This window comes from Rhinatrema bivittatum, chromosome 9 (genome assembly GCF_901001135.1).
Source record: "Rhinatrema bivittatum chromosome 9, aRhiBiv1.1, whole genome shotgun sequence".
Taxonomy (NCBI): Eukaryota; Metazoa; Chordata; class Amphibia; order Gymnophiona; family Rhinatrematidae; genus Rhinatrema; species Rhinatrema bivittatum.
This window is the reverse complement of record NC_042623.1, coordinates 41,466,116-41,490,935: the sequence shown is the minus strand read 5'-3', so window position 1 is coordinate 41,490,935 and position 24,820 is coordinate 41,466,116. Positions and strand designations below refer to the sequence as shown.

Sequence of the window (24,820 nt, the reverse complement as noted above, 5' to 3'; positions counted from 1 at the left end):
GTTCACCCAGTCCTTCTCCAAATGAGACCCTTCTGGTTTTTCAGCCTGAAACCCCCCCCCCCAAGGTGCATCCAGACCTCCTCCCCCAGGCAGTACTACTCAATAAACAAACACATTTAATATCACTTACACCAGATATTTAGCAGGTGGAAAAATACGCAAGTTAGCAAATCTACACACGTGTCTTTTAAAATAGCAACTTACACACGTGCTGGCCATGCCCCTAGATTGTGCTTTTTTTTTTGCATGTGCAAGTGAAAATATGCATGTATTTTCAGCTTTTACAAAATACAGAATATGTGAGTAGATGCTACTTGCGTGCATGTTTGCTCATTTTTATGCGCGTTAAATTCACTCCTTAAAGTGCATTTACGCATGTAAAACCCAGGTTTAAGCATGTAAATCCCTTTGAAAATTACCCTCATAGTATTTTCTGAGGAGGAGGGAAAAGGAACAGGGTCCAATAGAGAAGGCTGACCAAAAAAAAAAAAAGAGAAATGGGAGTTCCATGGCAATAGTCAGCACTTAACACTATTTACTTAACTTAAACAAAAGAACATCAGACTGCACAACCTGTATGCAACTTGATACAAAGAGAGGCTTTAGAAAACAATATATAGATGCCACTGTTGATATATCCACATATCAGAAGGGGTAAGAGAGAACACACAGTATTCAAGAAAGTTGCTGTCTGAAGACCCATTAATCAGTAAGAACAGTATCTTAATCAGAAATGTATCCTATGGACACAAAATGAGAAAGTGAAACCAAACTATTTGGCTACACAGAGTGTAGTGATTGTCTATTAGTCCGACTCAAGGTTTTCAGTAGCATTTAAAATATTATAAGGCTGATTCCTGACTGCTTTTATCCTATTCAGTGCCTACAAATCAAGCTCTAAGTGATCATGAAATTTGGTCTGAACTGGGGTCAAACTCAAAAGAGTCATTGCATATTGTTAATACAGAAACTGAATTTAAATTTTCTTTAAAAAAAAAAAATGGTACATTTTTAGTAAAACAATGCAATAAGCTGAAGTTCTTTAGAATTGTTTTAATGGAATCTTAAATATTAATTTATGGTGAAATTTGTATTGTTAAGTGATTTATCCAAGTCACTGTAAAATCTTTGTGCTTAATGGATTAAGTTTTTTCCCACTGGCACAATAGGAGAAAATTATTGGAAAAAAAAAAAAAAAAGCATGTTCCAGGCAGGAAGGGAAAAAAAAAAAAAAAGCATGTTCCAGGCAGGAAGGGTTTAGGTTGGAGGTGCTAACAGCTGAGATATTGTATATTTGATTTTCAAATACGTGTGTGCTACTTTATCCCCAATCATCTGCCTGCACAAACAAGAGGTGCACATGCATTCAGGAGCTTTCAGCACCCGTACACTGTAAGAAAATTTCAAAGGGAAACTACCTACATTGTGCATTTGCTAAAAGCATCCATGTACATTGACACCACCACGAGCTATTCAAAATTGCTCCAAATCACTCTTAGTGGATTTGGCCTGCTGCTTATCATTCATTTTGAGCTGTTAATATAACATGAGGGTTGCAGAAATCTAACACACAGTTGTGAAGAACTAGAAGGCACTACACCCTTGGTTTTGTTGAACGATGGCAGTATTAGGCTATTGGTCTTCCGCACTGCGCCTTAAGAACTCGCGTTCTCTGTTCATTAAGGTGCGCCATTTTTTTACTCTCACCTCTTTCTTTACAATTCCCAGATCTCTGGGATAACATGATTTACACTGCTATGCTACTATCCTTTCTTCAGGCAGGAAGCTGAACAAGAGATTTCCCATTAGATTGGTCTCACTGAAGATCCTGCAAATATAGGCCATCTTTCCCACCCAAAACCTAGTTCAGAAAAGCAGAGACTGCTTGCAGCCTCTGCACTGCAGCACACAGAGAACTGCAATAAAGCCACAGAAGACATAGCTTAATGGAAAATCATGTTTCACACTTCAAGTAACACTAGCAAATTAATGCACAAAATCTGGAAAACCACAAATCCCTTGTTTTTTGCTGATTTAAGATAGTGTAGTCCTAGAATATTATATAGTAATATCTATAGTTTTGGCTACTGATTTTAGTTCATCTAATGCACTATTAATTCACAGGGTCCGTAGCTTTAGAGACTGAAACCAGCTCTGAGCTTGAAGAGATACAGTGCCAGCTTTGGTGTCGGCTTCAATCCATTTTCCATTTTCATTCATCTGATTCATGTGAGCTGGAGGAACAAAAAAATAAAGAACACCCAATGTTACTGGCATAAAAGGAATGGAATAAGAGTGCTAGTTAAAAAAAAAAAAATTCTAATAAATATCAACGTATCTAATGACAGCGTAACATTGGTAGAAGCTGCGGTTCTTGGCATGTGCAACAAGAGCTTTTATAGTCCGAATTCTACTGCACAAAAAACTAAGAGGATAATGCTAGAAACACTGACCAACAGGGGTAAAGGGCTCTAGGCATACGATAAAAGGCAGGAATGTTGGTCCTTGTGGCATTTTTAAACCTCTGCACTCAGAAAGCACCCTTTCCTGCTACTTCCTGCATTATTTAGTAAGGGATCTTTTATTTTTTTTTATTGAAGGTTAAACTGCATGCTGTGGCCATTTTCTAAGTATCTACTCGGCTCTTAACATGAGATTCTTCTGAATTCAGGCCATTTTTTAAAGTGTATGGCTGTTCGGTATTCTTCCTCAACCAATTCTGTTTTTTCCCTTGAACTAGTTTTTGACTAAGGGGAAACGAAGGTCTGGGGGTCCTTTAAATTCTGGAAGTTTAACAGGTTGAAACAATTGCCAGTGTCAAAGAGTTAACGTTTTCTCACAACTAAGCGCCACTCGTGCAGACTTCATACATAGCATACAGAGTAGATATTACATGTTTTTTTTCTTAGTGCATTTCTGGACCACAAAATGAAAAATGTTTCTAATGCCTCGTAATGACATTCAGAATACCTGTATGCAATTGAATCAACATAAATAGAGTATATACATGTATTCAGCTTTGTGTAATGACCTAACCTACTTTTATCCATAAGCATCAAGTACTATGGCTGGGCAGAAAGCATCACCTGGTCAACAAGTCACGAGGCACTAAAGAGAAAGTAGCTTTAACAATGCTCGATGACCATGTACTCTTCTACAGCCATAGCAATTCAAATGAGTTGTTTCTGCATGGGAGAATAAAAGTAAGTGCTAATAATGTCCAAAGTAAATGTTTTCTATGCAGGCACCTTGATTTTCTGTTTTTATTTTATCAGCATTTATTATAACCAACAAAAACAGGAGAACATCATTAGGGGGGGAATAGGTGTCTTTTCCCACTGATTTTGTACCATTTCGTTGGTTATAATAAACGTTGATAAATTCCCAAGGAAAATGAAATAAGAAATGAAAATCAAGGCCCTTAGTTCTATGCAACACTCACAGATGACGTAGTTCCTGGGTAGTAAAGACACTTTGTCCTTGTACATCATGCATTAAAATCTTTTAATGTTCCCCTAGTTTCCACCAGGTAACTACCCGACATTCTCACCCTGAATATCTTTGAGACCTTTGAGAGGGGGAGTCTCTTCCAAAGGGATGGGCTCCACCTTAACCAGGGTGGAACCAGACTGCTGGCGCTAACCTTTAAAAAGGAGATAGAGCAGCTTTTAAAGTAGAACAAAGGGGAAAGCCGACAGTCGCTCAGCAGCGCATGGTTCCGAGAGAGGTATCTTCAAAGGATACTAATCATGCATTAGAATTAGGGCATCCCAACAGTGAGGTTCCAATAATAAGAAAAGTAGTCCAAGTGCCTGTAACTAAAAACTCACCTGAGCTAAAAAATTCTAAATTATCCCTATCAATTAAAAAGCAGAATTAAAATACAAACAAAAAAACAAACATTTTGTTTGTATGCTAATGCTAGAAGTCTAAGAAGTAAGATGGGAGAATTAGAATGTATAGCAGTGAATGATGACATAGACTTAATTGGCATCTCTGAGACATGGTGGAAGAAGGACAACCAATGGGATAGTGTTATACTGGGGTACAAATTTTATCGCAATGACAGAGAGGAGCACCCGGGAGGCGGTGTGGCGCTTTATGTCTGGGATGGCATAGAGTCCAACAGGATAAACATCCTGCATGAGACTAAATGCACAATTGAATCTTTATGGGTAGAAATCCCATGTGAGTCGGGGAAGACTATAGTGATAGGAGTATACTACTGTCCAGCTGGTCAAGATGGTGAGACTGACAGTGAAATGCTAAGAGAAATTAGGGAAGCTAACCAAATTGGTAGTGCGGTAATAATGGGAGACTTCCCCAATATTGACTGCGTAAATGTATCATCGGGACATGCTAGAGAGATAAAGTTCCTGGATGGAATAAATGATAGCTTTATGGAGCAATTGGTTCAAGAACCGACGAAAGAGGGAACAATTTTAGATCTAATTCTCAGTGGAGCACAGGATTTGGTGAGAGAGGTAACAGTGGTGGGGCCGCTTGGCAATAGTGATCATAATATGATCAAATTTGAATTAATGACTGAAAGGGGGACAGTAAGCAAATCCATGGCTCTCGTGCTAAACTCTCAAAAGGGAAACTTTGATAAAATGAGAAAAATTGTTAGAAAAAAACTGAAAGGAGCAGCTACAAAAGTAAAAAATGTGCAAGAGGCGTGGCCATTGTTAAAACATACCATCCTAGAAGCACAGTCTAGATGTATTCCACACATTAAGAAAGGTGGAAAGGCGGCAAAACTATTACCGGCATGGTTAAAAGGGGAGGTGAAAGAAGCTATTTTAGCCAAAAGATCTTCATTCAAAAATTAGAAGGATCCAATGTAAGACATTGATAAGACAGGCTAAGAGAAAATTTGAAAAGAAGTTGGCTATAGAAGCAAAAACTCACAGTAAAAGCTTTTTAAAATATATCCGAAGCAGAAAGCCTGTGAGGGAGTCAGTTGGACCATTAGATGATCGAGGAGTTAAAGGGGCACTTAGAGAAGATAAGGCCATCACGGAAAGATTAAATGATTTCTTTGCTTCGGTGTTTACTGAAGAGGATGTTGGGGAGGTACCCGTACTGGAGAAGATTTTCATGGGTAATGATTCAGATGGACTGAACCAAATCACGGTGAACCTAGAAGATGTGGTAGACCTGATTGACAAACTGAAGAGTAGTAAATCACCTGGACCAGATGGTATACACCCCAGAGTTCTGAAGGAACTAAAAAAATGAAATTTCAGACCTATTAGTAAAAATTTGTAACCTATCATTAAAATCATCCATTGTACCTGAAGACTGGAAGATAGCTAATGTAACCCCAATATTTAAAAAGGGCTCCAGGGACGATCCGGGAAACTACAGACCGGTTAGCCTGTCTTCAGTGCCAGGAAAAATAGTGGAAAGTGTTCTAAACATCAAAATCACAGAACATATAGAAAGACATGGTTTAATGGAACAAAGACAGCATTGGCTTTACCCAAGACAAGTCTTGCCTCACAAATTTGCTTCACTTTTTTGAAGGAGTTAATACACATGTGGATAAAGGTGAACCGGTAGATGTAGTGTACTTGGATTTTCAGAAGGCATTTGACAAAAGTTCCTCATGAGAGGCTTCTAGGAAAAGTAAAAAGTCATGGGATAGGTGGCGATGTCCTTTCGTGGATTACAAACTGGCTAAAAGACAGGAAACAGAGAGTAGGATTAAATGGACAATTTTCTCAGTGGAAGGGAGTGGGCAGTGGAGTGCCTCAGGGATCTGTATTGGGACCCTTACTTTTCAATATATTTATAAATGATCTGGAAAGAAATACAACGAGTGAGATAATCAAATTTGCAGATGATACAAAATTGTTCAGAGTAGTTCAATCACAAGCAGACTGTGATAAATTGCAGGAAGACCTTGTGAGACTGGAAAATTGGGCATCAAAATAGCAGATGAAATTTAATGTGGATAAGTGCAAGGTGATGCATATAGGGAAAAATAACCCATGCTATAATTACACAATGTTAGGTTCCATATCAGGTGCTACAACCCAAGAAAGATCTAGGCATCATAAGAACATAAGAACATAAGAAAATGCCATACTGGGTCAGACCAAGGGTCCATCAAGCCCAGCATCCTGTTTCCAACAGTGGCCAATCCAGGCCATAAGAACCTGGCAAGTACCCAAAAACTAAGTCTATTCCATGTAACCATTGCTAAAGGCAGTGGCTATTCTCTAAGTGGAAAACACATTGAAATTGTCGGATCAGTGTGCTGTGGCAGTCAAAAAAGCAAACAGCATGTTGGGAATTATTAGAAAGGGAATGGTGAATAAAACGGAAAATGTCATTATGCCTCTATCGCTCCATGTTGAGACCGCACCTTGAATACGGTGTACAATTCTGGTCGCTGAATCTCAAAAAAGATATAATTGCGATGGAGAAGGTACAGAGAAGGGCGACCAAAATGATAAGGGGAATGGAACAACTCCCCTATGAGGAAAGACTAAAGAGGTTAGGACTTTTCAGCTTGGAGAAGAGACGGCTGAGGGGGAATATGATAGAGGTGTTTAAAATCATGAGAGGTCTAGAACGGGTAGATGTGCATCGGTTATTTACTCTTTCAGATAATAGAAAGACTAGGGGGCACTCCACGAAGTTAGCGTGTGGCACATTTAAAACTAATCGGAGAAAGTTCTTTTTTACTCAACGCACAATTAAACTCTGGAATTTGTTGCCAGAGGATGTGGTTAGTGCAGTTAGTATAGCTGTGTTTAAAAAAGGATTGGATAAGTTCTTGGAGGAGAAGTCCATTACCTTCTATTAAGTTCACTTAGAGAATTGCCACTGCCATTAGCAACAGTAACATGGAATAGACTTAGTTTTGGGTGCTTGCCAGGTTCTTATGGCCTGGATTGGCCACTGTTGGAAACAGGATGCTGGGCTTGATGGACCCTTGGTCTGACCCAGTATGGCATATTCTTATGTTTTCAATTTTTTATGTGCTTCTCTCATCCGTGAAGTTAAAATCTCTTCTACAATCATGTAAATTCTTAATTAAATTCTTGATTAAATTCACTTATCTTATCAACTGATTCCACATGCTGTTTTCTGTCCGCTTTTTACTTCCACTGCTGTAAACCAACCATGATCATTCTGCCCGAGCTTTCAGCAATGTGAACAATTAGCATACTGCTTTCTTCGTGCCCGAAATGAGGGAAATGAAAACATGAGCTGGGCTCACTGGCTCTATAAATCTGTGACAGAAATTTGAGTGAAACTAGATGAATGGTTTAAAACTCATTAGGGCGGAGGGGAGGAGAGAGAGATTAGGAAAAAAAGTGACAGTGAGAAAGGTTACTGTAAATTTGGATAAATATGCATGCTTATTTTCTGCTCGTTTTGCATTACAGTGCATCTCCTTGGTGAACAGAAGTAGGAAGGGTGAGGCGGCTCCAGCATTCAGAAACGAACAGAGATGGGACATCTAAAGCAGGTTTGTGGACTCCATTTTGGATAATATATTGCCTGCAGGTGTCTGTACTAAACTGAGAAAAATAAAATGGCCACTAAAATATGCCAATAACTGGAAAGATCATTTTCAGCTGTGTAGTCCCTGGACAGCTGAAAGTCCACAGTGTGCAGAAAATGTTCCAACGTCAGAGTAGGCAAGAGCACACTGTGTGAGGTACACTAAATCAGGTTAATCATGAGGGAATCCACTACTGTGTGTCAAAGGCAAGCTTTCACTCAAATTACTATCTGAAATATAAGTAAATGAGATATGCACCACATACTGAGTAAAAGAGATGTATAAAATGGACAAGCCTGAAGGAACTTCCTGATTTGGCTGACAGCAAGCTCTTCTGCAGGTGTAAGGCTTTACCTGTGCTCACGTCTGGGCGAAGGGATAGAAAAGCACCATCTCCACACAGAACTTTTTCACATTTTCACTCTTCAACTCTGAGAATTCTGGGGGCAGGGTGCATTGAGGAAACCTCTGACTCCCATTATTTAAACTTCTATTCAATTTTTGAAACATTGTAACAATGGTAGATAAAGACCAAATGGTCCATCCAGTCTTCCCAGCAAGTTGTTTATGGTTGTAACTGCCGCTCTGTGCAGATTACCCCCATGATTTTTGTTAAGGGTAGTAACTACTAGGGATGTGAATCGTTTTTTGACGATTTAAAATATCATCCGATATATTTTAAATCGTCAAAAAATCGTTAGGGCCACGATACAATACCAATTCCCCCGATTTATCGTTAAAAAATCGTAAATCGGGGGAAGGGGGAGGGCAGGAAAACCGGCACACTAAAACCCCCTAAAACCCACCCCCGACCCTTTAAATTAAATCCCCCACCCTCCCGAACCCCCCCCCAATGCTTTAAATTACCTGGGGATCCGGCGGTGGTCCAGAACGGCGGCAGTCCGGAACGGCCCCCTCAATAGAATAGTGTTGTCTTCAGCCGGCGCCATTTTTCAAAATGGCCGCCGCAAAATGGCGGCGGCCATAGACAAAAACGATTCGACGGAGGAGGTCGTTCCGGACCCCCGCTGGACTTTTGGCAAGTCTTGTGGGGGTCAGGAGGCCCCCCCAAGCTGGCCAAAAGTTTCCTGGGAGTCCAGCGGGGTTCCGGGAGCGATTTCTCGCCGTGAATCGTTTTCGTACGGAAAATGGCGCCGGCAGGAGATCGAGTGCAGGAGGTCGTTCAGCGGCGGTCCGGAACCCCCGCTGAACGACCTCCTGCAGTCGATCTCCTGCCGGTGCCATTTTCCGTACGAAAACGATTCGCGGCGAGAAATCGCTCCCGGAACCCCGCTGGACTCCCAGGAAACTTTTGGCCAGCTTGGGGGGGCCTCCTGACCCCCACAAGACTTGCCAAAAGTCCAGCGGGGGTCCAGAACGACCTCCTCCGTCGAATCGTTTTTGTCTATGGCCGCCGCCATTTTGCGGCGGCCATTTTGAAAAATGGCGCCGGCTGAAGACAACACGATTCTATTGAGGGGGCCGTTCCGGACCGCCGCCGTTCTGGACCACCGCCGGATCCCCAGGTAATTTAAAGCATTTGGGGGGGGGGGGGGGTTCGGGAGGGTGGGGGATTTAATTTAAAGGGTTGGGGTGGGTTTTAGGGGGGTTTAGTGTGCCGGCTCATGATTTTAACGATTTTTCACGATAGTTTACACACCCAAACGGCAACAATACGATTCCCTCCCCCTCCCAGCCGAAATCGATCGTTAAGACGATCGAGGACACGATTCACATCTCTAGTAACTACCACTCCTTGCAAGAAAAGGGTGCACTCCTGTGCACTCTTTTCTTCATTTCCAATCTCTAGCCTCTAGGGATTCGCAAATGTTTATCCCATGCCCTTTTGAATTAATTTGCTGCTTTTGTCCTCTCATCTCTTCCAGGAGGGCATTCCAGGCATCCACCACTCTTCGAGAAGAGATATTTCCTGATGTTGGTTCTGAGTTGTCTCTCCTGGAGTTGCATTTTGTGACCCCTAGTTCTACAGTTTCCTTTCCACCGAAAAAGGTTTGAAGTTTGTACATCATTAAAACCTTTCAAGTATCAGAAGGTCTGTATCATATCTTCCCTGCACCTCCTCTCCTCCAGGGTATACATATTTAGATCCTTCAGACTCCTCATGAGTTTTTCAATACAGACCCCACATCATTTTGGTCGCCCTTCTCTGGACTTCCTCTCACTATCCTTTTTGAGATACAGTCTCCAGAACAGAACACAGTACTCCAAGGGAGGCCTCCCCAAGGACCTGTTCAAGACATTATCACCTCCTTTTTCTTACTGGTTATTCCTCTCTATGCAGCCCAGCATCCTTATGGTTTTAGCTATCACCTTGTCACATTGTTTCACTGCTTTCAGATCAGACACCATTATCCCAATGTCCCTCTCCTGGTCCATGCACATTAGTCTTTGGATCCTCTCACATACAGCTCTTTTGGATTACTGCACCTCAGAATCACGACTGCACTTCTTGCACTGAATCTCAGTTGCCACATCTTCAATCACTCTTCAAGCTTTTTAAAATTTCTTTTCATTCTCTCTACTCATCTGTTGCAAATCTTAGTATCATCCATAAATAGACAAGTTTCACCTTCTATCTCTTCCTCAATGTCGCTCACGAAGATATTGAACAGAACCAATCCCAAAACCGATCCTTGTGGCACTCCACTTAACACTGTTCTCTCTTCAGAATAGGTTCCATTTACCATTAAATGCTGTTTCCTGTCAGTCAAATAGTTTGTAATCCACTCTACCACCTTGGGCCCATTCCCAAGTTTCTCATTTTATTCATGAATCTCCTATGTGGGACCATATCAAACGTTTTGTTGAAATCCAAGCAAATCACATCAAACGCTTTTCCTTGTTCTAGTTCTTTGGTCACACAATCAGAAAAAAAAATCAGATTTGTCTGACAGGACCTTCCTCTGGTGAATACATGCTGCCTCAGAGGTTCATCAACTCTCCAGAATGCACATAGTTCACTATTTTTTCCTTTAGCAGAGTCTCCATTAATTTTACCACCATCAAGGTGAGGCTAACCGGCCAGTAAATTCCAGCCTCCTCTCTGCTACCACTCTTGTGATGCGGGACCACAACCGCTCTTCTCCAGTCTTACGGCACCTGTTTTAAGGGATCTATTGAACAGGACTTTCAGCAGACCAGCCAGCTCCCTTAGTATCCTGGGATATACATCATGTAGCCCCATGGCCTTGACAACTTTCAGTATTCCTAGCTCTTCCCATACATTCTCTTGTGTAAATGTGATTGCATCTAACCCCATTCTCATCCATGATCTTGTCAACTAGCAATGGTTCTTTTCCAAGGTCTTCTTTAGTGAAAACTGAATTGAAATATTTGTTTAATATTTCTGCCATTTTTTTTTTCTTTCTCCACACATTGCTCCTAGTCATCTTTCAATTCTACTATAATATTCTCAGGCCTTCCTCCTTTTTCTGATATATCTGAAAAATGTTTTGTCGCTTTGCTTTACCTCTTTGGCAATCCTTCCGCTTGACCTTTTGCTTTCCTGATTTCTTTCTTTATCTCCCTCAGCTTTACCAGGTTTTCGTCCCTGTGTTCCTCTTTTTGGGATCCTTTGAACACTGTTACTTTTGTCTTTATTTTTTTCAGCCACCTCCCTTGAGAACCAGATTGCTTTCTTTTTCCTCTTACTTTTGTTTACTTTTCTAACACATTGATTTGTTGCCTTTGAAATAGCTTCTTGTAATTTGTCCCACTATTTTTCCACTTCACCCATTTTCTCTCCATCTTCTAGTTCTTTCTCCAGGTACGTCCACCAAAGTCTGCATTTTTGAAATACAAAATATGGGTCTTTGTGTGACTTCTCTCTATCCTGGCTGGTATCGAACCATAATGTCTGATGTTCACTGGTGCTAAGGTGAACACCTACATGGACATTAGAGACAGCCCCATTTGTAAGCACTAGGTCAAGTATCACACCCTTCCACTAGTGTGTCGCCAAACACCGGCAGGTGTGTCACGTCTCCCGGTGTCCCAGTGCCCCGTTGTACTTTCCTTCTCCCTTTTTCCAGCCCCTGCAGGCCAATTGGAAGCCTCCTTTCTTCCTTCCCCCGCTGCCCAATGGTAAGCCTCCTTCATTCTGCCTGGGAGTAGGAAGAAGGGAGGAAGCCTTTGATTGGCCAGTGAGGCAGGCACCGCATAGCCCGGGGGTGGGGTGGGAGGAATGGCAGTGACAAACACAGATGAAGCAAGGCTGTCACGGGAGCTCAACCCCATGGTGGTGAAGAGGAAAACCCAACCCAGCAAGGCCGCTACAGGAGCCCATCCCCGTGGCAGCGAAGAGGAAAACCTGACCCCGACCGAGGCCACCATGGGAGCCCATCCCTGTGGCGGCGAAAAAAGAAGGCCCCCAGAGTAAAGCTGCGGCAGAACTGGAGCCCATCCTTGCAGTGAAGGAAGAAGAAGTTTTTGGTGAGAGCTTGTGTGTCTGTGGGTGTGGAATGGATGCCTGGGTGAGAGCTCGTGTGGGTGTGGGTGTGGAATGGATGCCTGGGTGAGAGCTCATGTGTGTGTGTGTGTATGGTGCCTGGGTGAGAGCTTGTGTGTGTGTGTGTGTGTGTGTGTGTGAGAATGGGTGCCTTGGTGAGAGCTCATGTGTGTGTGTGTGTGTGAGAGAATGGGTGCCTGGGTGAGAGCTCATGTGTGTGTGTGTGTGTGAGAGAATGGGTGCCTGGGTGAGAGCTCATGTGTGTGTGTGTGTGACTGGGTGCCTGGGTGAGAGCTCATGTGTGTGTGTGTGTGACTGGGTGCCTGGGTGAGAGCTCGTGTGTGTGTGTGTGACTGGGTGCCTGGGTGAGAGCTCGTGTGTGTGTGTGTGTGACTGGGTGCCTGGGTGAGAGCTCGTGTGTGTGTGTGTGTGTGACTGGGTGCCTGGGTGAGAGCTCGTGTGTGTGTGTGTGTGTGTGTGTGTGAATGGATGCCTGGTTGAGAGCTCATGTGTGTGTGTGTGTGTGTGCGTGTGTGTGTGTGCCTGGGTAAGAGCTCGTGTGTGTGTGTGTGAATGGGTGCCTGGGTGAGAGCTCATGTGTGTGTGTGTGTGTGAATGGGTGTCTGGGTGAGAGCTCATGTGTGTGTGTGTGTGTGAATGGGTGTCTGGGTGAGAGCTCATGTGTGTGTGTGAATGGGTGCCTGGGTGAGAGCTCATGTCTGAGGGTGTAAATGGGTGCCTAGGTGAGAGCTCGTGTCTATGGGTGTGAATGGATGCATGGGTGAGAGCTTGTGTGTGTGTGTGTGTGTGAATGGGTAAGAGCTTGTGCGTGTGGGTGTGAATGGGTGCCAGGGTGAGAGCTGGTGTGAATGGGTGCTTGGGTGAGAGCTTGTGTCTGAGGGTGTGAATGGGTGAGAATAGGTGCTTGGGTGAGAGCTTGTGTGTGTGGGTGAGAATGGAAGCCTGGGTGAGAGCTTGTGGGTGTGAATCAGTGTCTGGAAGCCTGGGTGAGAGCTTGTGGGCGTGAATCAGTGCCTGGGTGAGAGAGCATTTGTGTGATTGAGAGCTTGTATATAAGAGAGCATGAAGTGTGATTGAGAGAGAGACTGGACAGGAAGGTGATGTGTTTCTGTGTGAGAGAGACTGGTCAGGAAGATGACTGGTGTGAAAGAAACGGAGACTGGTCTTGGGGTCTAATTGGAGGTGTGTGTGAGAGTGACTGGTTGTGGGCGCTAAGAAAGAGGACTGTAGGGACAGAGCTTCAGCAGCCCTTGCTGCTTCTGGTGAGTGCTATTGGCCTGCAAGGGAAAGGAGTAGGAGAGTTGCTGGAGCAGGTAAGTAAAGGTGGCTTTTTAAATTTATTTTTCTTGATTGACTGCCATTTTAATTATTGGATATTATGCAATGTCTGCCGTTTTGAAATATTTTATTGATATTTGGACATGTTTTAATAATTTTTATGAGTTTTTAATTGTTGGATGTTATTCTGTTCAGCAGCTGTTTTGTAACATGTTTAGCTTTACAATTATTTCTGTGTGGGGCTCTATAGCAGCTTGGCTTATTCTGTTTTCCCAATAGGAAATGTATTAGTGTTTAGGGCCTGGTTTAATAGTTGTATTTCTTAGGGTTTTTACTGTTTGAGTGAGTTCCATAATGCAGGTGTAACTTTGTGCGGGTTAGTTCGTGTGCATTATTGCAGATCCTGGGACTATGGTAGGTGCTATATTTCTCTTTCCATTTCTCCAGATTTGCACTATATGCAGAGTGGCTTTTATTGGTTTCCATTCCAGTTTGTCTCCATATTTATAAATTTGTGGTCTTTCTGTACTTGGTGAAGGTCGGTTCTGGATGTGTGATCGAGGTGAGGTATTTTGCTAGCATGTAGGCAATGATATCAATCTTATTTGTTGTGTTTTCTCAATAGGACATGCATTAGTGGTAAATTACTGTCTTTTATTAAGGAGGGGTATTGTGCCTGCCAGTAAAAGGGAGTTTGTTTTACTTTTACTGAGATGTCATCAGAACCAGAATATCTTTTTTTTTGTATGGTGAGCTGTATGGGTAATGCCCTAGTTCTGCTCTGCACCCATTGTTGGAGGTCGAGGGGGTTCCTGAGTATGCAAAATGTATGTTTACATTTAGCCCCGTGACAGTCACATGTTCATTGTGTCTGTCACGCATGTGAGAACCATCTATCAGGTGTGCCCCGGCCAAAAAGTTGAGAACCACTGACCTAGGGAATGGTTAGTATATATAGTAGAGGTACCGGACATTAGAGTTTGGCAATTAAGTTGTAATACCTGATATCGATCTTTATATTTTAGGTATTGGGGGGTATTCTTGGTCACTATAGTACATACCACAGATTAACAAGTTGTTTGCTATTATAGTACGAGATGTACTTGTTTTTTGAAATTCTTGCCAGTACAGCTTTTCTTGGATTTTATTGCCCAGCCTATGAGCATTTGTGGTCAGAGCTTTCCAACTTTTCTCCCTTGGTTTGCTGCTCTTCCTAGTCACCTTTTCTGCTTTTTTTGACCTGATTGATTTTATTTTCTTGTCCCATTTCCTGTGTTGCTTGGGGGTGACATGCCAATTTCATTGGCCACTTCCTGACATCCCCACCCTCTAGTTTAAAATGCTTGATAAAGTCTGATCTGAATTTCACACTTAGAATCCTTTTTCCTGCTACAGACAAACATATTGCACCAATTTAGTTTTAAAAGAAAACTGTACCCTCTATGGGATGTGCAATCTCTCAAGCGTACCCATAGCCTGAACTTATTTTATTTGTATTCTGCTTTCACAAGTTTTGGCATCTGCAGTACCATCACCTATCACTGAAATCTGAATTCCAGGTAGATAACAGATTGGGAATGTAGTTATTTTTATTCCAACATTTTGGTTGGTGTTTATGAGTGTCTCTTTTATGATGCCATATTTGTCAATCACTTTGCATGCGTCATAGACATGATTAATACATGTAAACAAGACCATTAGAATTCAATCCTGAACTGCAACCAAAAATAAGCAGATGGGATCTTGTCCTTGTCCTTTTTTGACTACAATTCAAAAGTCTGACTCATTTTTACCAGATTGTGTTAGACCCTATGAGAGCTAGTAATTATTTATCAAAGAACATAGTGAAAGGGTCAAAACCACTCTTCCAATTATACAAAAATGTGAAATGCAAACCCCAGACTTCATTAGCAATCTTGGCAGCCCCATACTCCTAATGTTAAAAAAAGGATCCTATACAGAATCTGTAGGAAATCAGTCACACTGTATGAGCAAAAGACAGTTCTGTTTACAAGCCTAATTTCTTTGGGAAAAAATGTTAACCTCTACAAAAAAAATCAAAAAGCAATAAGATATCCACACACAATTTACTAAAGTAGTGGCAGATGAGTGGTTTCTCGTCACAGGGGAAACGGAGTTAGAACAGATAGAAAACAAAGACACTAAATGCAGCCACACAGACCTATGTTTTATTGGTTCCAGACCAAGATATAAAGAGAAATAAAATTACCAGAAACTGTTGTATGCCCGTCTTTGAAGGCATTCTTTATTGCCTGCAATTGGATCTCTGGGCTCACGTCAACCTTAGTTCCCGATAACTGTAAAAAAGTCTTTAGTGACGCAGGTACCTTCACGGTTATACAACCTGTTGCAAATGAAACATTAATGTGACATCCAAATTAAAGCAATATTCAATAAACAGTAAGAAATAAACAGTTTTATTTATTGGTTTACCAGGGTCATACGAGCATTTTCTTCTCCTCAACCACTACAATCTTCAGTCCCTCTACTCTAACTATTGTACTCTCTGCTGCTAAATTTAACTACTACAGAATGGACCGCCAAGAAAAGACCGAATCTCTTCTGTGGCTAGGCTGAAAGCAGTGCTCCCTGGGAGTGCTGGCACCATGCACTGGCGATCGAAGGTGTCCGTGCACTGGAATTCAGCCTGGAGTCACTGTGATGGTCCTGACCAGTGCAAACAGACCACCACACAGATGGGCACGGGAAGGTGGCTCTTCAGACAGGGAACCACGACTGGAACTTAACCCAGTCTAGCCTACTTTTAATTCCTGTTTTAGAAAAATGATTTTCAAAGCCATTTTCCCGATAAATATTTCATGACTTGGGTAACTTGGCCTGCCTGAAACGGCTCTTCCCGCAGCGACCTTCCAGAGGGCAGAATTCTGTTTTCAGTTATGTGCACAGACTTTTGCCTCCATTCTTCTGCCCGCAGCGAACACGAGTGCAAAGTCCACATGTTCTTTTTGTAACTACATGGGTCCTTTTTTTCCCTCTGAAAATCTGCTGCAAGCTCTGTACTTTCTGCATTTGGTCGGAGGAACTGAAAGTTGCCCCCTTTGAGGATCAAAGCAAATTTAATGTTCAATCAGTATTCACCCTGGGGATAATTTTGGAACTGGGGGAAAAATGTCCCGCTGAATATCCTTGAATAAAGTTATGAAGGTGAACCTACCCAGATAACTCTGAAATCTATCCAGCTGTGTTTAAATGTCATTAATTAGGTTTCAAAGCTCTCTGGGAATGTGACTCTGATAACTTTAACCTTAACTGCTATATTCAAAGAATGCATCCTGTTAGGTGGCAATTCAGAGATATGAGATAGAAAAGCTAACAGAGCAAGGTTGGATGCACCAGAAGCCCGATGATTGCTCAGAGTTCCTGGTTGTAGTGTGGGGTGGGGGCAGGAGGGAACAAACTATCACAGGGGATCTTCAGTTTCAGGGTATTTGGAGAATGTGAATGTGAAGGAGGGGGTAGGAGGGGGAGAAAGGCTTTTCGGGCCTACTGACCCGCAACATTTTCTACCTATTGGGGGGGGGGGGGCTACCAGACCTGCTCTTTTTTTTTTTTAAATTTTTAATAGCTACTTAACTGGCTATATGCTTTTCTTTTGAATATAGCCAGTTAAAGTAAAAGTTATCCAGGAAAATATTCCTGGATGAATTTAACCCTCCATTTCCCATATCTAGAGACAGCCGAATAACTTATTCAGCTAATTTCAAATATCAGAAATAACAAAATAACTTATTCAAGTAACTCAACTCTGCCCCAGAACATCTTTCACTTATCCAGATAAAAGCACCAACAATATCCAGATAAATGCCAACTTCTGAATAAAGAGTTATCCAGCTAGCTGCTTTTGAATATGGACCCCGTAGTGGTGATGATCTGTACAGTTCTATTCCCAGCACTCTTCCGTTTGGGAAGCTCCTGCACCAGGTCACACCAACCATTACTGTTCAGCTATGGAAAATACTTACCTACTATTTATTTATTTGTCGGGTTTTTATATACCGTTGTTTGGTGCAAGCCTTCACAACGGTTTACAGTGATAACAATTTACATCAGAGTAAAAAAACTGGTTACATTATAACAGGGAAACCTTAAACATATGATTAGGGGTAAGAATAATTATGTACATGAAATTAGCATCTTTACATGGATTTGCATTGAAATGTGGGTAATACGGGAATTAGGAGATAGGGCGTTATAGGAGGGTAGAATATGGGTGGACGCATATTTATATTGCAATACTAATAGCTAAAAGATAGCAAGTTTATTTATCGTAAATGGTGTTTTCTGTAGATAGCCATTACATGTGAATGACGTCATCCGCCGGCACCAACCGGATCTCTCTCTCTCTTAGGTAGCACAGCTTTTGCTCTACTGAGCATGTGTAGGAATTCCCACTTGGGTATTGTCTTGTCAGCCCCCTCAGTCGATTTCAGAGCTAATTCTAGCTAATTAGTTGAATCTCCAGGGAGAGGCGCAGGTATTTAGCATGACTAATTCAGTCTGCTATCTGCTGAAAACTCTGGTTATGGTAAGCAAATTTGCTTTTTCCATTGATAAGCAGGAGTCCCAAGCTGAGGGCTGCAGCAGAGCATTTAGGGGTGGATTTTCGAACGTTCGTGTGCCCATGTGCGCACGGTTCCTGGTGCTTGCACATGGATGCGATGATTTTATAAAACGCGCATGTTGGCGCGCGCACGTTATAAAATATGATATCCGCGCGTGCAGGCAGCCTGCAACTCGCATGGGAGGGGGTGTGACACAATCGGGCCTTTGCCCAGTTCCCTCCCAGTCCGCTTCAATTAAGGAGCGGACTGGGAGGGAACTTTCCTACCCCCCTACCTACCCTGCCTCCCTTTTTCCCTCTCCTCCCCAACCCCTAAACTAACCCTACCTATCCCTTATTTTTTTTGTTTTTATACTTACTGCTCCTCCAGAGCAGAAGTAACTTCTCCTGTCCAGCTGGCCCCCGCCCAGACCATACCCCCCTCGGCCCGCCTCTTTTAGCAGGCCCGGCACTTCTGCATGTATTGGAGGTTATGTGTGAGGCCGGGCCTGTTCTAAAATGCGCGCAGCATACACAAGGCCCGGCTACGCATGTAACCCCTCATTTTACCACACGCAGGGTTTTTAAAATTCAGGCTTTACTGAATAAGCAACCTGGACTACACCGGGGACAGTGTACTACTGGTTGAACAGGCTATGCAGAACTGCTTGTCTGAATTTACTGTCCCTCAGAGATTGTCCAAACAATAATGGGGCACAAAGGTATGCACGGACAGCCTTGCTGCAGCTTTGCAGATTTCTTCAAGTGGTACAACTTGCAGATAAGCCAGATGCGGTCATGGCTCTAACTTGATAAGCTTTAATCTTGCCTGTAATTTGAAGGCCTGCTAGCCTAGAATAGCAATACAGTCCACTAACCAGCTGGACAATGTACATTTGGCCATTGCCATGCCTAGCCTGTTAGGATTATAAGAGACATAGCTGCAAAGTCATTCGATGTGGCCAAGTTCTTCTCTTATAGTAAGCCAAGGCTTGTTTATAATCTAAGGTATGAAGGGCTCTCTCATCTTCATTCATGTGTGGCCTTGGGTAGAACATAGATAGCATAATGGCTTGATTAATATGGAAAGATGACAATTTTAGATAGAAACCTTGGGTACAGAGCACCACTCTATTGTGGAAGAATTGCATATGAGGAAGATAATGAACTAAAGCCTGAAGTTCGTTGACTTTTCTGGCTGAGGTTACTGCTACAAGAAATATTACTTTCCAGGTAAAACTTGAGACAAGTTTGTTCCGAAGGTTCAAATGGCAGCTTCATCAGTTGGGCTGAAGCATGTTCAGATCTCATGGAAGATAATTTTTATAATTGGTGGCTTAATATGCCACAAGCCTTTCATAAATTTGGATACTAATGGATGAATGAACATAGGCTTACCTTCAGACTGAACCTAAGCAGCTATGGCACTGAGATATATTCTTACTGATGAAGTGGCAAGACCTGAATCAGAAAGAGAACAAATAATTCACTAATTATTTGGGCTCGCATGCGAACAGATCTGAGCTGTTGTATTGACACCATGTGGCGAACCTTTTCTGATTTAAAATCATAAGCTCTTCTAGTTGACTATTTTCTGGCAGTAAATTTTCCCACTAGGGAAAGGTGAATAATGGAGTGCCCCAGGGATCTGTTCTGGGACCACTGCTTTTAATACATTTATAAACTATCTGGAAATGGGAATAACGAGTGAGGTGATCAAATCTGCTGATGACAAAATTATTCAAAGTTCTTAAATCATGAGAGAATTGTGAGAATTGCAAGAGGATCTTGCAAAATTGTGAGACTGGGCATGCAAATGGCAAATGAAAGTGATGCACTTAGCAAAGAGTAACACATCTACAATCGTAACAGTAGATCTGGTTGTGGTCTTATCCTAGACAATGGTAGCAGAAGTCATTTCCATCAATGATGGAAATTTTTTTCCCACACAGTCCTTGAATCCACTGACTATGGTCTTTTTCTTGCTGGACATCCTAAAGAAAAAAGCGTTGCTTGGGGCCTGCTAAGGTAGCGAGGCAACTTTAAAGACACGTTATAAAAATGTTATAAAAAAAACAGAGCTAGGAGGTACAGGTCCAAGCTGGTGCTCAGACAAAAAAAGATTAAGGAGAGCTCATGAGGCAATACCCTAGCAGGAATTCCCACACAAGCTAAGTAGAGCAAAAACTCTACTAGCTAAGATAGAAAGGTCGTTTGGTACTGCTAGATGACATCACCCACATGTAATGGCTAATTCAGCCCTGATTATCAATAAAAAAAAGAAGAGAAATCAAATAACTACCAGAGCATATTAAAAATGAAGCATATAAAAAACAGCTTTTGCAACTTTCTTATAAAATAAAAATACATTTCTTCCTTCTGTCGCATTTACAACAGGTCAGCATATTTTCAACTGATGTGTAGCAAATGAATATTTTTTTCTTGAAATAACTTCTTGGATATAGACTGAGTAATTTTATTAGCTATTTCCAGGGAGAAAACTGTTAAACCATCTGGCAACATATGTGGGTGTCAAAAAGTGTACCGACCTTCTTACCTTCCTGGGACTTGAGATCTACTTTTTCTACTTGACTGATACAAACATCTATAGCTCCTTGGTGTGTATAAGCTTTCAGACATCCAGCAGATGAATCTGTAATACATAAATCCGCAGAAGGGGATTAACAAGTAACTCCACTGTTACATACGTTAGCTCAGAAATGTAAAAAAAACACCTGGTGGATTGGATTTATATTTTACAATCAGGATGGCTGTAATCTGGTTTCTACTATCAACATAAAAGCATCCAAAGCTACAGCCCTGGTGGTAGAAGCAGTCAAAGCAGAGTTTTCACACCTTCTTTTATGTGACTTTTTTTTTTTTTTTATTTTGCATCCCTGAAGTGCCATTTTGATCTTGTCTATTTTAATTGCGGAGTGAACTATTTAAAAATGGTTTAGCTGGTTGCTCTGCTTTCAAGCTTCAAAAATGAATACAGCAGATTTGTTTTCTAAACATACAGTATATTACCGGAAAGAAATTGTTCTAAAATTTGAGGATGTTGCTGTCATCAACTTAACGCAGGCGGTTAACAGAATATATGTTCCACAAGTATGAAAAACATACCACAGAGGCAAAGGATGGGGTGGGGGTGGTCAACTGGCTGGAATGTCTATCGCTTTCCACTGTGAATTTTATCAGAAGAAATTATTGGCAATGAAAGTGGAAAACAGACAAAGAGGCTATTTAGTTTCCTTGTGTGTGTGTGTGTGTGTGACAGAATTGACCGAGACCCACATACACTCAGAGAGAGATGAACTGGGCAACTGGACAGAAATGAGGTATTCAATCATGTCATCAGCGCTTGAGTAAAAACACTCCCACCTTTCCTGTTTCCTTCAGTTACAGCAAGCATGGAAATGCGCTCTTCCATGGCCTGGACAAACAATTCTGAAACTCAGCCGATAATTCCTAAACCAGAAGCTTAACACATCCTATGGACTACAGACACAGTGATCTGTGAAGGGGCTGACAACTTGATACTTTCCTTGAAGGTTCTGGGGATAGGCAGGATATTGGAAAGCAAAATGCTGTTGAGTATCCAGGCAATAGCAGATAAACGGTAAGAAAGCTAGCAGGTGTCCACACAGAGCTTCTACAAAGCTCTGGTAGTCATTTTTTTTTTTTAATTAGGAAAGGATATGTGACATTTTTTTACTCATTAAACATCCCCCTCCCAAAAAAAAAAGTGCATTGCTTATAGTTGCTTCCCTTTTATTCTGAAGACTGACCTTAAATAAAACTATTAACATCATTACTTCTCAAACTGGTGACCAATTATAAAGGTTGCAGGATTGTTGTTGTTTTTTTTGAGGGGGGGCGAGGGAGAGCTACAAACTTCCAGTAAACATGCACAAACTGGAAGGACATGACCCACTTATAGCTTTTCTTTGCTTGCACTTCTGGAGCTTGCTTTGCTAGAATGTTTGAGAGATCCTGCATGGCACAAACTGTGCAATTATATTTTTATGTAATGCTGTAAAATACTATTCACATGGAAAAAAATAAGGTACAACTTAAGCATTTATTAAGCATTTTTCCTATAGACACAGAATGAGAAAAAAACCCGTAGTAAATTAGCCCCTAAGTTTGAGCAGCTGGTGAAAGGTGATGGTGGAAGTGACATCATTAGGGAAATGGCAGCTTGAATCTGATGCCCCTACCCTGACCAGCAATCTTTAGCCATCAGAACACTTCGATCCCATTGCGACCCCAAACAGATAGTGACAGATCTGTGGGACAGACTCGGGACATTAGAAGTAAAAACAGCCGGATTTGAAGCATTTGTCCTTTACCAATCGAGAGGTAATGCGAGCGGTTGGCATGGAGGAGGTGGTGGAAGATGGCCACGAGGAAGCAGCTGCAGGCCGCGTCATGGATCCTGATGTTACTGATCTGAATGGGGATGAAAGCAGTGTCCTGACCAGAGCAGACTTTAAAAAATGGTTTGTGGAGATTAGACAAGATATGGCCAGGATCAAGGATGAATGGTTCGATGGTAACCGAGCTGAGAGGGGCATCACGGATTTGGGGCAGAGAGTGAAGGAAATGGAGGCCCGAATGGAAAATCAGGCCGGGAATATGATCTGATGCCGTGAAGCCATGGCAGGCTTCACCAAAATGGCAGACAAGCTGGAGCAGAAAATTAGAGGACCTGGAAAACAGGTCTAGAAGGGCAAACCTCTGTTTTTGAGGCGTGCAGGAAGCAGCTCAATATGGGGACTATTTCCAAATAGTCAGCAGCATATGCTCAATGATCTTGGAGGTGCTGGAAAGTGTGCCTACATTAAAGCTGGAGAGAGTGTCTAGGGCACTTAGTGCTCAACATAGGAATCTGCCATGAGATATTGTAGCCTGCTTTCATAATTTCACAGTCAAAGAAAAGGTGGCTCAGCTGGCCAGAAAAATGGGGCCAATTACCTGGAGGGATCTGAAGGTTGAGGCCTTTCAGGACATTTCACCTATCACCATCAGGAAACGCCAGGAATTTAAAAGTATAATTAATGTGCTGAAAAGAGAGGACATTAAATATTGCTGGCTTTTTCCTTTCCGTCTGTCTTTTGCAATTCAAGGCAAAACAGCCAGAGTGAAGACGGTGGCAGCAGCTGCGTTGTTTCTGAGGTAAGTGGGACTGACTGTCTCAACGGCTGAAGATCAGCACAATGTCCAGCCTATGCAGAGAAGGGAAGAACAACCAAAATAGCAGAGACTACTGGGTGCTAGTAGAAGACTGTGTAGACAACCAAGGAGTTCCTTTTCAAAGGGAACGGCGAGCGCTGATAAAGAGGAAGTGACTTTGGGTTTGTTTGTTATCTGTTTTGAGTCATGAGTGCAATAGATCGCTTATATTGGGTTTGAGAGGTTCTGTTGCAGGAGTGATCTGACTTTACTGGGAGCCTACAGCATTGTGGGCTATAAGGATACTAGTGCTCTGTGCTTCTTATCAATGTAATCCTAATATGGGATCGCGAGGTTATTCATGGAGCTTGGGGAGGGTATGGATTTTGGTCGCATTCCACTGGGGCTCATTCCTCATGATGGCTCACACCATTATGGATGGTGGAGTACAGTTGGGAAGGCGATGGGCGGCAAAGTTGGGGTGAGGGGATGGAGGGGGGTGGGATTTTGGAGTGACAATTTAGGGACGGGGCAGGTATGGTTATTCTGGTGAGCCTACAGATGGGCGCTTAAAGGTGGAGTACGTTTTGGTTTGGGTATATGAATTAGCTTACAGGGAGGTGGGGAGAGGGTTTTAAAATAATTGTGCAATTAAAGATAATGTCACTGAACATTAAAGATTTTAATTCCCTGTTAAAGAGAAAATTGTTAGTAAAGGGATCTGAGAATCTGAAGGTCAATGTGATTTTCTATCAGGAGACACACCTGAGGGCAAGGCATGAGTGTCTGATGATGGTAAGAGTTTATCCCACAATATTTTGCCCCAGCTGTGAAAAACAATAAATATGGTGGTGTTGGGATTCAATTTTCTAAGCAGCTGGTTGTAGATGTGAAGGCAGTAGTAAGAGAGACACTGAAGGACAGTTCTTGATTTTAAAAGTGACTATTCAAGGCAAGCTTTTCACTTTAGTGAATGTTTATGCCCCTAATGTCTCTCAAGGGAGCTTTTTGTCTTCCTTGTCAGATACACTTACTGGTTGGGCTGAGAGCCATCTTTTAATAGGGGAGACTAATTTGACCAGATATCCCTTCCTGAACAATTCTGGTCATGCCAATTGAGTTTCTAAGGCCCAGAGAGCTAAGTTGAAGGCTCTGATTACAAACTGGAATTTGCTAGATTTATGGAGATCGCGGAATTTGATGGAGAAGGATTACTCTTTCTACTCTATGTCATACACATCCTATGCCAGGTTAGACTTCTTTTTATTGGACAAGTTTTTGGTAGGACACAAGCTAGGAGCCAGAATTGGAAACATAACCTGGTCTGACCACTCCCCATTGTGGGTGGAGTTAGTTAGGCAGAGACCAGGGTGGTATCAAGTACTGGAGATTGAATGAGGATTTATTAACTGATAATTCATTTAATGAGGGTTTAGTGAAGGACATTAAAGAATATCTAGATAGCAATAGGAACAGGGAGGTAACCTCCGCTAAGGTATGGGCATGCTTAAAGTCTGTGTTGAGGGGTAAATTCATTTCTTGGTCAGCTTTTCTGAGGAAAGAGAAGGATAGGATACATGTAGAGGTGATGCAAAAAAATAGCAAAATTAGAGCTAAGGCTGATTCAAGCAAAACCACTCTGGTTTTGCTTGAATCAGCATGGCAGGAATTAAGAAATTTATCTATTTATTTATTTCAGAGCTTTTATATACCGAGGTTTAGCAAAAAGCCTTCACCCCGGTTTACAGTAGAACAATTTGTTACATAGAAC

At 42.1% G+C, this 24,820-nt stretch overlaps 1 protein-coding gene across 3 annotated transcripts in view; it reads right to left on the bottom strand.

Moving 5' to 3' along the window:
- Window positions 1-518: 518 nt before the first annotated feature.
- Window positions 519-24,820, bottom strand: part of FAM185A (family with sequence similarity 185 member A) — a 136,499-nt gene continuing 112,197 nt past the window's right edge. For 2 of the 3 annotated variants that reach the window (XM_029617032.1, XM_029617033.1), the window contains 3 exons: window positions 20,429-20,524; window positions 15,520-15,654; window positions 519-2,234 (listed from right to left, as the gene is read on the bottom strand). In XM_029617032.1, coding sequence (XP_029472892.1) covers window positions 2,119-2,234; window positions 15,520-15,654; window positions 20,429-20,524 — 347 coding nt within the window. In that variant the 3' untranslated portion in view covers window positions 519-2,118. Of the gene's footprint in view, window positions 2,235-15,519; window positions 15,655-20,420; window positions 20,525-24,820 lie in introns of those variants that run through there. The other variant, XM_029617034.1, reaches the window with a different exon arrangement.